Genomic DNA, 12,409 nt, shown 5'->3' with positions numbered 1-12,409 from the left:
TCACACAATACCGGGGTCAGACACAAAGTGAATCTCCCTGCGCACCGTCACATCACACAGTCCCGGGTTCAGACACAGAGTGAATCCCCCTACACCCCGTACCATCACACACTCCTGGGGTCAGACACAGAGAGAATCTCCCTCCGCACCGTCCCATCACACATTCCCGGGGTCAGACACAGAGTGAATCTCCCTCCACACCGTCCCATCACACACTCCCGGGGTCAGACAGAGTGAAGCTCACTCCACATCGTCCCATCACACAATCCCGGGGTCAGACAAAGATTGAAGCTCCCTCCACACCGTCACATCACACACTCCCGTGGTCAGTTACAGAGCGAATCTCCCTCCACACCGTCCCATCACATACTCCCGGAGACAGACACAGAGTGAAGCTCTCTCCACACTGTCCCAACGCACACACTCGGGGTCAGACATAGAGCGAATCTCCCTCCACACCTTCCCATCACACACTCCCATGGTCAGACACAGAGTGAATCTCCCTCCACACCTTCCCATCAAACACTCCCGGGGTCAGACACAGAGTAAATCACCCTCCACACCGTTCCAACACTTACTCCAGTGGTCAGACACCAAGTGAATCTCCCTCCACACCGTTCCAGCAGACACTCCCGGGGTTAGACACACAGTGAATCTCCCTCCACACCGTCCCTTCACACACTCCGGGGTCAGACACAGAGTGAAGCTGCCTCTACACCGTCCCATCACACATTCCCGTGTTCACACACAAATTGAAGGTCCTTTCACACCGTCCCATCACAGACTCCGGTGGTCAGACACTGAGTGACGCTCAATTAGCAACGATCAATCACACCACCCATGGTCAGACACGGGCTGAGGCCCCCTCCACACTCTAACATCACATTTTCCCTGTTGCAGACACAAAGTGAAACCTCCTCTTCCTCGTCTCGTCACGCACTTACGGTTCAGAAGTTATGTGCCGGTCCCCTCCAACCATTCATTTCGAGAGGACTGGAATGTAGAAAAGAGGATGTAATTTTAAGACCTAATAAGGAACTATGAGGCCACGTTGGCAGCATTGTGAGCAGGTTCTGATCCCTTATCGAACAAAGTATGTGCTCCTATTGGAAAGGGTTCAAATCAGATTCACGAACACGATTCCAGGATTGGACGGCTGGTCATATGAAGGCAGTTTGATGTCTCTAAGGACTGTGCTCGCTGGAATTCAGTGGAATGTGTGATCAACTATTGAAAGCTCTCGGATGGTGAAATGCCATGGCAGAGTGGATGTGGAAAGATTTTTTTTCCTCTTTTAGGGCAGTCTAGGACCAGAAGACGCAGCTTGGAATAGAGGACATCTTTTATAATGGATATGAGGCGGATCTTCTGCGCCAGAGAGCGGTGAATCTGCGGAATCCAAAACGCTGGCAACGGTGGAGGCCGAGACATTCGGAACCTTAAGGCTTTTTTGAAAAATTTCTCATTATTCAAGGCAGGAAGGTGTAGCTGGAGAAGGCGGTAGACTGGAGCTGAGAGGAGAATGGATCAGCCAAGATGAAATGGCGAGCAGTCCCGATGTCCTAATTCTGCTCCTATGTCGTGTGGGTTTAATTGAAGTTCCTGGGTTACTGTGTGTCAGCAACTCAAAGGATCTATAGTGGATCCAACACGTTCACGCAAACACAAATAAGTTGTCACGTGGCCGAATGAACTTCCGGAACGTCCAGTCCCCGGACTTCGGTTACCTGTCGCTGTCCCTTCAAAACTGAGACTCGCAATTATTCACTGACACATTTCTTCATGGAAATTTAGAACCAAAAGTCATCTTGCCGAGCACTCACTACTCAACCGTATGAGTTCCATTTCTCGACTACTGTTTGTCATGTCGTCTTTGGTTTGTGTTAGTTTCGTCTTGTTTACTTCGAGTCTGGTTCTGAATTAATTCCAGACCTTCCTCTGCAGTAGGGTTCAACACGATCCATAGCTGTCTTATTGCAGAAGGGATCACAGCTTTAGGATTTGAGGACATGCGGTCTCTCATTGATACTTCAATGGATTTACGGTGGAGAGCGTTCTGTCATGTCGCATCTCCGCCTGTTGTGGGGTTTGCAACACACAGAACCGCAGGAAGCTACAGAGGGTTCCGGACTCAGTCAACACCCCTCCCCACTATCCATGACATTTTCAAGAGGCCATGCCTTGAAAGTGCGGCATCCATCCCGGGAGAAGCTCCATGCTCGTTGCTATCATCAGGGAGGAGTCACTGGAGCCTGAACACCCACACACATCGATTTAAGGGACAGCTTCTTCCCCTGCACCATCACATCTTCGAACACATGAGCATTAACTCGACATTTGTGTTGTATTTACCATCTATATTTAATTAACACTAATTTTTCATTTTACGCATACTGTTGTAGCGAAAGAACAAATCCCAGTCCTTATAAGCTACACATAATACATCAAGTAGTGATTCCGGTGTAAAATATCCGATGCGGGTGGACGGGACATTTGACACGCAGGGCTCCACGGGTCTGGGCACTGAGTACGGGAGCCGGGAGGGCACGTTGCAGTTGTACAAGAGACTGGTGAGAGTTCATACACTGAGTTATGAAGAGAGATCAGGAAGGTTGGGATTTTTGTCCTCACAGTCTTGGGGGTGAACATTCGGAGCTGAGAGGCAGAGACAGAGTGAATGCGCACAGAATCTTTAACAGGGGTGGGGGAATCGAGAGAAAGAGGGTATAGTATTGATCTGAGTGGTTAGAGATGGGTGCGAGAGATCGGGGAGCCGGAGGAGTTCGAGTGAACAGAGGGGAGGGAGAGAGTAGGATGGTGAAAGGGAGAGCAAGGGGAATGGAGGGGAAAGAGTTTTGCAGGGGGAGCGGAGAAAGAGAGCGGGTGAGAAAGGGCGAGGATATAGGAGAGGAGAGAGCTGGGGGCAGAGAGGGTGTCGAAGTGGCGAACAACGGGACATGGGGATATTATGAGAAAAAATGGTACATATGGGGAGATAGGTTTGTGGGTGTGTGGTGGGGAGAATGGGGTTGCAACAAGAGGAAGCGAATATATTACGAGGGAGGGTAGAGAAGATGAGGCGGGAATTTGGGACGATCGCTTGAGTGAGTGGAGGAGAGAGAAGGCGGAAAAATACGAGGTTGTCACTTGATTCAAGTCGGTCCCAGGGTCTGTTGACAGAGACCCTGGAACTTTACAGGGATATCCCAGCACAAAGGTACAGCCTTATCGCAGACGAAACGTTGAGCCCGATTGCAATGGCAACCCCGTACGGACGAGTCGCACTCACTACAGGCGTACATTCCTGAGTTAATCCTGTACAAGAGACCAGCGGCCACATTGCTGTCGGAGAGCGTTAAACATGTTCAACACAGACAAAACAGCTCCAGACGACACCCGAGACCATCGCCAAACTATTGCCATTAAACCGCCCTCTCCTCACAATCCTTTGTCAGCCTCCAAACTAATCACACGATTTCCCTATTTCCCCACTGCCTCACTGTCTCCGCACAGTCCTGTGTCAACCTCCAAACTAGTCCCAAAAATCCACTCTCTGCCACAGCTCTGTATCGGTCCTCAAGCAATTCCCACTGACCCACTCTTTCCCCACACTGCCGATTGACTGCAATTTTGCCCCCCTCAACACCCTCTCCTCAGTACACATTGCCTCTGTTTGTAACCAGTTACCTCATCTTCAGCACTATTGTCAGCCAATGCCGATCCTTCTGCATTGAAATGTGTGCAGCCCAGGACAATATTTGCACTGACCTCGACCATCTGAATACTACCTCTGTTTGAGTTTTTCCCACAGTCCGCCTCGACAGCCTCTCCAATAATTGTTCTGGCACTCTGCTTCCGATCTCTCTGGAACTAGTTGTCACCCATGAGTGTATGCAATTAGAGGTGTATAAAATAATGAGAGGCATTAATCGTGTAGATAGTCAGAGGCTTTTTTTTCCCCCAGGGCTGAAATATTTTCCACTAGAGCACATAGGTTTAAGGTGCTCTGGAGTTGGAACAAAGGAGACGACAGGGTTAAACATTTTACTCAGAGAGTGGTGAGTTCGAGGAATGGGCTGCCGGCAACGACGATGGAGGCGGATGCGATACAGCCTTTTAAGAGACTTTTGGATAGGTATATGGAGCTCAGAAAAATAGAGGGCTATGGGTTACCCTAGTAATTTCTAAGGTAGGGACATGTTCGGCTCAACTTTGTGGGCCAAGGGGCCTGTATTATGCTGTAGGTTTTCTATGTTTTTATGTTTTTTTTCAAACTGTATAATCTTGCCGGATCTTGCCTGAGTAGCACGTGGTTCGAGTTTGAAAACTGAGATCACTACCCTGGAGATCCTGCCTTTAACCGAACTCCCTGTCCTCCCTCGTCACTGGTCCTACCTATGTTGTTGGTAGTCAAATGGGAAAGGATATCGCTTTCTCCCCACTGGGCCTTGGACGATCTGGACAATTGCAATACCTACATCATGCTGCGGTTTATTGAGACGCCCAGGAATTCAGCACAATCATTTCCTCAGTTCTTATCAACAAGCTCCAAATCCCGGGCATTGCATCTCTCTCTCTGCTGCAGAATGTTTTACTTCCTCATCGGGAAACCACACTCGGTGTAGATCGGCCATACCAGCTCCGATCAACAAGCAGCGTTGAAGTAGCAGATTCGCACTCACAGACACTCACAGTGACATCCACTGCCTCTCCTGTGACCAGTCGGTTTGTTACTCGCTCTGGGAACTCTAACAGGCTTGTCCGGCAAGATTCACACTCACAGTGACATCCACTGCCTCTCCTGTGTCCACTCGGTTTGTTACTCCCTCCGAGAACTCCAACAGGCTTGTCCGGCAAGATTCACACTCACAGACACTCACAGTGACATCCACTGCCTCTCCTGTTGCCACTCGGTTTGTTACTCCATCTGAGAACTCCAACAGGCTTGTCCGGCAAGATTCACACTCACAGACACTCACTGTGACATCCACTGCCTCACCTGTAGCCACTCGGTTTGTTACTCCCTCTGAGAACTCTAACAGGCTTGTCAGGCAAAATTTGTATTCACAGAAACTATGCTGACATTCACTTTTTTTCTTATTCCTTTCAAAGGACCCCAAACCTTATCCTTAGTAACAGAGACTGATATTTTCTCAGCCAGGTGATGCTCATTTTGAAAACGACTTCATCATCCAACTTCACACTCACTGTTGCTAACTTACATGCCCTTCCCTTGATTTTAATGTAGTCTCTCGTCCGCCGCGGATGCCATATGAGAACTTCTCTATCTCTGGGGCATATCTATCCCGCGCCTTGTGAACTGTTCCCAGAAACTCCACCCAACGCTGCTCTGCCGTGATCGCCCCCAGTAACCTCCTCCAATCCACCTGGGCAAGCTCCTCTCTCATGCGTCTGTCATTCCCTTCATTCCATTGTGATAGAAACATGAAAGGTATAAAAAGCAAAAAGTAAGAGTGGAGTGAATTGAAGCGAAGAAAATTCAAGTGTAAAGAGAGAAACATGACAAGATTTTAAAGGCACAATGAGTGTAAAGTCACTTTATCTGAATGTCCGTAGTTTTCCAAATAAGATCGGAGAACTTGTACAAATTAGTACAAATGGGAATGATTTAGTGGCCATTATAGAGACGTGGCTGCAGGGTGAAGAGGACTGGGAGTTCAGTATCCAAAGGCATCAGGTAATACCGAAAGATAAGCAGGAAGGTCAAGGAGGTGGATTAGCGCTCTTAATTAAGGATGAGATCAGAGAGACAGTGAGAGCCAATATACGGTAAGATTTGAGGAGCAGAATGTTGAATCCATCTGGTTAGACATAGTTCATTCATTCAAACACGAAGAAGGTGCCATGTTCCCGACTGAACATCCAGGTTTCAGCACTTCCATTCCCCGGAGTGTGTGTCGCTGTCACTTTCCCTTGAAGGCTCAGGCAGCCAATTATTGCCTGTTAGCAACCCTCCCCTCCACCGAGAACATGTTCAATAAGGAATGCCTCCATCATCACCACATCCATCACCGAGGAAATGCCGGTGAAATTCCCCGGACTCCAGCCGGAAAAAGCCCTGTGCTCATCGGTACCATCGGGGAGGGGGTACAGGCGTCTGAAAACTCAACAATTTACAAGCAGTTGCTTCCCCTCCGCCATCAGATTGCGAAAGCTCTCTGAACACTTAAGCACTCCCTCGGTATTCACCTTTATGCAGTATTTATTAATTTCCCAATTTATGTTAATTTTACATCTTTGCAGCGTGCTGAGCTCACGTTGAAGTTGTAGAAGGCGTCACTGCGGCCGCGCTTGGAGGGCGGTGTTTAGTTCCAGTCGCCCTCCTGTAGGAAAGATGACACTGAGGTGGAAAGAGTGCACAGGGAGAATTACGAGGATGTTGCCGGGTCAGGAGGGTCTGAGTCATGGAGAGAAGACAAGAAGGATGTCTCTATATTCCTTGGAGCGTGGGTATGAAGCGCGGAGGGGCACAGATAGGGTGAATGTGCACAGTCTTTTTCCCCTGGGTTGGGGAGTTGTGAGACAGAGTGCACAGAATTGAGGTGAGAGTGTGTGGAGAGAACCGAGAGAGGAGAGGCAGAGAGGGGGACAGGAGGGGTGGAAAGGGAGTGAGTTAGAGAGAAGAAGAGTAAAAAGAGAAAATCAGTGGAAAGGGGGAGATGTAGAAAGGGTTTGAGAGTTGGGTAGATTGAATGGGGAGAAGTGAGGTGTCGTCAGTTGATTGAAGTCGGCCCCATGGGCTGTTGACAGAAACCTCGGATCTCTTCAGGAATATCCGGGGATAAATGTGCCGATTTCTCGCAGATGAATCTGTGTTTCCATTTGCAGTTATAACTCCCGTACATGCCGCAGTTACTGCAGCTGGTCGATCCATAGGACATCTTGTACAGAAGTTCAGAGGCCACATTCCTATCAAAGAGGTTTAGACAATTTCAATAGAGACAAAACAGCTCCAGCAGACAACCGGAGCCGTCGGCAAACTAATCCCACTAATCTGCGCTCTCCCCACAGCCCCCTGTCAGCCTCGGAACTAATGTCATGATACCGCGCTAAATAAATCCACTTCCTCACACTCTGTGGACAACCCTCTGTCAGTCATCAAACTAATCCCACTGTTCCACACTCCCCACAACACGGATTCTTCCTCCAAACTGATCTCACTGACTCCCTCTGTCCCCACAGATCTGTGTCAGAACTCAAACTAATCCCACTGCCAACTCTCTCCCCACGACCTAGTTTCAGTCTCCAAAATAATCCCACTAACCCACTCCCACACCACAGAGCTGCTACAGTCCAAACCTCACCTGTCCGCGCATTTTCCGATCCAGTATGATACAGATTGATAGACAGCATTAGAAACAAAATTCTGTGAAATGAAATCACATCAGTTAATGTTTAGAACCAAACTCTCTCAATGCATATCCTTGTGAAGGGACGGTACAGAGAGGGAGACACCCATTGACTGAGCTCGGGAGTGTGGAGTGAGCTTCAGTCTAAGTCTGACCCCGGGAGAGTGTGATGGGACGGTGTGGAGGGAGCTTCAGTCTGAGTCTGACCCCGGGAGAGTGTGATGGGACGGTGTGGAGGGAGATTCACTCTGTGCCTTACCCCGGGAGAGTGGGATGGGATGGTGTGGAGGGAGATTCACTACGAGTCTGACCCCGGGACTGTGTGATGGGACGGTGTGGAGGGAGATTCACTATGTGTTGGATCCCGGGAGTGTGTGATATGACGGATTGGAGGGGAATTCACTCTCTGTCTGACCCCGGTAGTGTGCGACGGGCCAGTGTGGAAGGATCTTCCCAGGAGGGTGGGGGGGGGGGGGTGAGGGGGGGTAGGATTGTGTGGAGGGAGAATCACTGTGTGTCGCATCCCGGGATCTCCTGATTATTAATATCTCTTCTCACGGTAAGACATACCTTTTCCTTGTTTGAATTTATTTCGAGGAGCCCTGAATCAAGTTCTGAACATTGTTGCCTCGCTCCATCATAAGTATTTGCGGTCTTGGATATGAAATAACACCGGTCTTCATATTTCATCCAGATCTGGGGACACGTTTGCTCTGAAACTAAGGATAAAGAAATCATGAATCTCCCCCAATAAATCCCGTTGCATCAACTGGGATCAGAAAAAGTTAACCTCCCTCAACACCATCCCATCACACACTCCCGTGTTCAGTCACAGAGTGAAGCTCCCTCCACACCGTCCCATCACACACGCCCAGGGTCAGACACAGAGTGAAGCTCCCTCCACACCGTCCCATCGCACACTCCCGAGGTCACACACAGAGTGAAGCTCACTCCACAACATCCTATCACACACTCCCGCGGTCGGACACGGAGTGAATCTCCCTCCACACCGTCCCATCACACACTCCTGAGGTCAGACACACAGTGAAGCTCCCTCCACAACGTCCCATCACACAGTCCCGGGGTCAGACACAGAGTGAATCTCCTTCCACACCGTCCCATCACACATTCCCGGGGTCAAACACAGAGTGAAGCTCCCTCCACACCGTCCCTTCACACACTCCCGAGGTCACACACAGAGTGAAGCTCACTCCACAACGTCCTATCACACACTCCCGCGGTCGGACACGGAGTGAATCTCCCTCCACACCGTCCCATCACACACTCCTGAGGTCAGACACACAGTGAAGCTCCCTCCACAACGTCCCATCACACACTCCCGAGGCCACACACAGAGTAAAGCTCACTCCACACCGTCCCATCACACACGCCCAGGGTCAGACACAAAGTGAATCTCCCTCCACACCGTGCCATCACACACTCCCGGGGTCAGACACCCAGTGAAACTCCCTCCACACCGTCCCATCACACACATCCTGTGTCAATGTGAAACTCCCTCCACATCGTCCTATCACATTCTTTTGGGATCAGACGTGGAGCAAATCTCACTCCACACAGTCACGTCACTCATTCTAGTAGTCAAACAGAGAACAAAACTCGCTTTTTCCAATCTATCACAGAGAGGACAAACGCAGAGAGAAGCAACTGATGCATCATCTCATCAGAGAGTCAGGATCAGACGCAAATTGATGTAATACAGTACCCGACCGGCCGCATGACGCAGTCCCGGCATCAGACAGTAGGTGTCGCTGTTTGCACACCGTCGCTTCTCACTTTCCAGGTTCAGACACAGAACGAAGCTCCTTGAATGTTCCAACTTCCAGTAATTCCCTCCCCCTCCCTTCCCACATCACAGTTTTAATCACTGGAATTTAGAAGATTAGCGGGGGGGATCTTATTGAAACATATAAAATTCGAAAGGGGTTGGACAGGCTCGAAGCCGGAAGATTGTTTCCGATGTTGGGGAAGTCCAGTACGAGGGGTCAAAGGGCAAAGCCTGTCAGGACCGAGACGAGGTCACACAGAGAGTGGTGAATCTGTGGAATTCTCTGCCACAAGAAACAGTTGAGGCCGGTTCATTGGCTATATTTAAGAGGAAGTTAAGTATGGCCTTTTGGCTGAAGGGATCAGGGGGTATGGAGAGAAAGCAGGTACCGGGTTCTGAGTTGGATGATCAGCCATGATCATACTGAATGGCGGTGCTGGCTCGAGGGGCCCAATGGCGTACTCCTGCAACTACTTTCTGTGTTTCTATGTTTCCTCCTCCTCCTCCAGCTCCCTATCAGATCCCTCATGGTTCCGCTTCCTTCTACTGTCCATAGTGCTTTTCCATTACATTCCTTAGAACCATGGAACACAACAGCACAATGCAGGCCCTTCAACCCTCCATGTTGTGCCGATCAATATAATCTTTAAAAAAAGACTAAACTAAAAGATTAAACCCACACTACCCCATAACCCTCCATTTTTCTTTCATCCGTGTGCTTGTCCAAAAGGCTCTTAAATACCCCGAATGTTTTAGCCTATTGGCGCCCTGGGAAACAGGTACTGACTATCCACCCTATCTATGCCTCTCATAATCTTGCAGACTTCCATCAAGTCCGCTCTCATTCTTCTACGCTCCAAAGAAAAAAGTCCCCGCTCTGCTAACCTTGCTTCATGTGTCTTGATCTCCAAACACCGCAACATCCATAGGGGAGGCTTATTTACCTTTCCTGCCTATCCCCTCGCTGCTTCCCATAACTCTCATCTTGATCTTTCTTCTTACCGGTTTCACATCTAGCACATACCATCCTTACCCTTACCACCCTTCCCCCACGTTCTCTGTAGAGCCCCTGCCCCCACCCCTCAGTCCTGACGAAGGGTCACGGCCATAAAACGTTGACTGTTCCGTTCCCCGGAAGCTGCTCGACCTGCTAAGTTCATCAAGCGTGTTGTGCGTGTTGCTTTCACCGCAACATCTGCAGAGTATTTTGTGCTTAAGCTCCCTCCACACCGTCCTATAACACACTCCCGGGCTCAGACACTAGATGCCGATCATATCACACGGTCCCATCACATTTTCCAGGGTCAAACACAGAGTGAAAATCTCCATCCACACCGTCCCATCACGCACGCCCTGGTTCAGACACATAGTGAATCTCCCTCCACACCGCCCCATCACACACTCCCGGGGTCAGACACAGAGTGAATCTCCCTCCACACCGTCCCATCACACACTCCCGGGGACAGACGCTGAGTTAATCTCCCTCTGCACCGTCCCATCAGACACTCCCGGGGTCAGACATAGAGTGAAACTCACTGCACACAGTCCCATCACACACTCCCGGGGTCAGACATAGAGTGAAACACCCTGCACACCGTCCCATCACACACCCCCGGGGTCGATGAGAAACTCCCTCCACATCGTCCTGTCACATTCTTTTGGGATCAGACGTGGAGCGAAGCTCACTCCGCACAGTCACGTCACTCATTCAAGTAGTCAAACAGAGAGCAAAACCCGCTTCTTCCGAGCAATCACAGAGAGGACAAACGCAGAGAGAAGCTCCTGATGCATCATCTCTTCACACTGTCAGGGTCAGACGCAAAGTGATGTAATACAGTACCCGACCAGCCGAATCTGACAATCCCGCCATCAGACAGTGGGTGTCGCTGTTTGCACGACGTCCCCTCACACTTTCCAGGGTCAGACACAGAACGAAGCTCGCCTGAATTCTCCACCTTCCAGTAATTCCCTCCCCTTCCTTTCCCGCATCCCAGTTTCACTCTTCCTCCTCCTCCAGCTCCCTATCACCTCCTTCATGGTTTTTCCTTCTTCTACTAAACATAGTGCTTCCCCCTAACACACCCCCGGGCTCAGACACTAGATGTCTCTCCTTCCACACCGTCCCATCACATTTTCCAGGGTCAAATACAGAGTGAAACTCCCTCCACACCGTCGCATCACACACTCCCGGGGTCAGACACAGAGTGAAACTCCCTCCACACCGTACCATCACACACACCCGGTGTCAGACACAGAGTGAATCTCCCTCCAGACCGTCCAATCACACAATCCCGGTGTCAGACACAGAGTCAATCTCCCTCCACACTGTCCCATCACACAATCCCGGTGTCAGACACAGAGTCAATCTCCCTCCACACTGTCCCATCACATACTCCCGGGCTAAGTGATGTAGTGAAACTCTCCACATCTTCCCTCCTCACCCCCTGTTATATTGAGCAGTTGAAACGGGGGATGTCGTCTCACCTGTTCTCCTGGTGAGGTATTGGCAAATCTGAGCTTTGCTTTCGGTGATGTTTCTGTACTTCATTTCGAGCTGATTGAACTGATGACGGAGATCGCTGTGCGTTCGATTCAGCTCCGAGAGATCCGAGTTGAGGACGGAAATGTTGTTTTCGAGGATAGTGAGGTTGTTGTTCATAGCGGAAAGATTATTCAGACAGGTTCTCTGCGAGAGATCCAGGAGGGAGTTATCGGATGTCCTGGATTCAAGGGTGGAGTTCAACTCATGGACTTGCTGTTGACATTGGCGCTGTGTCCTGTTCATCTCCTGATGTTGTTCCCAAAGTCTCCGGGAGTTTCGCTCGGAGGTGATCAGTGATTGACGAGTCTGTAATACTGAGAGTGATAGTAAAGGGTGTCAGTGAAACGGTGTGAGGTGAGTCTGTGTCAGATGAGGGGAGTGTCTGTGTCACAGTGAGAAGTCTGTTTGTGACGAGGTCTGAGGAGTGTCGATGTCACGGTGTGTGGAGTGTCGGTTTCACACTGAAGTATGTTTCTGTGTCACAGTGAGGGGTGTGTGAGTATCACAGTGATATGTCTGTTTGTGTCACAGTGAGTGGTGTGTGAGTGTCACAGTGAGGGGTGTGTGAGTGTCACAGTGATATGTCTGCTTGTGTCACAGTGAGGAGCCTGTCGATGTCACGATGTGGGGAGTGCTGGTTTCACGCAAAAGGTTGCATCATTGTCACGGAGAGGTTTGTGCCGGTGTCACAGTGAGGAGATCGTCGGTGAC

General features: G+C 50.0%; 1 protein-coding gene across 1 annotated transcript; it reads right to left on the bottom strand.

Annotated features, from left to right (window-relative positions):
* Positions 1-6,239: 6,239 nt before the first annotated feature.
* Positions 6,240-11,997, bottom strand: LOC140719918 (C-type lectin domain family 12 member A-like). Its single transcript, XM_073034843.1, has 4 exons — positions 11,641-11,997; positions 7,941-8,089; positions 7,326-7,387; positions 6,240-6,930 (listed from the first exon to the last, which is right to left on the bottom strand). Exons 1-4 carry the CDS (start codon positions 11,939-11,941, stop codon positions 6,735-6,737), a joined length of 708 nt encoding a protein of 235 aa, XP_072890944.1. The 5' UTR covers positions 11,942-11,997; the 3' UTR covers positions 6,240-6,734.
* Between the last annotated feature and the right edge of the window lie 412 nt (positions 11,998-12,409).

Source organism: Hemitrygon akajei, unplaced genomic scaffold (genome assembly GCF_048418815.1).
Source record: "Hemitrygon akajei unplaced genomic scaffold, sHemAka1.3 Scf000033, whole genome shotgun sequence".
Classification (NCBI taxonomy): Eukaryota; Metazoa; Chordata; class Chondrichthyes; order Myliobatiformes; family Dasyatidae; genus Hemitrygon; species Hemitrygon akajei.
This window is presented reverse-complemented; position numbering and strand designations above follow the sequence as displayed.

Coding starts and splice junctions, on each gene's coding strand:
- LOC140719918 (XM_073034843.1), bottom strand. CDS start 11,941: ATGAACAGGACACAGCGCCAATGTCAACAGCAAGTCCATGAGTTGAAC. Junction 8,090..11,640: donor ATACCTCACCAGGAGAACAG/GTGAGACGACAT, acceptor CTTTATCCTTAG/TTTCAGAGCAAACGTGTCCC. Junction 7,388..7,940: donor TAAATTCAAACAAGGAAAAG/GTATGTCTTACC, acceptor TTCATTTCACAG/AATTTTGTTTCTAATGCTGT.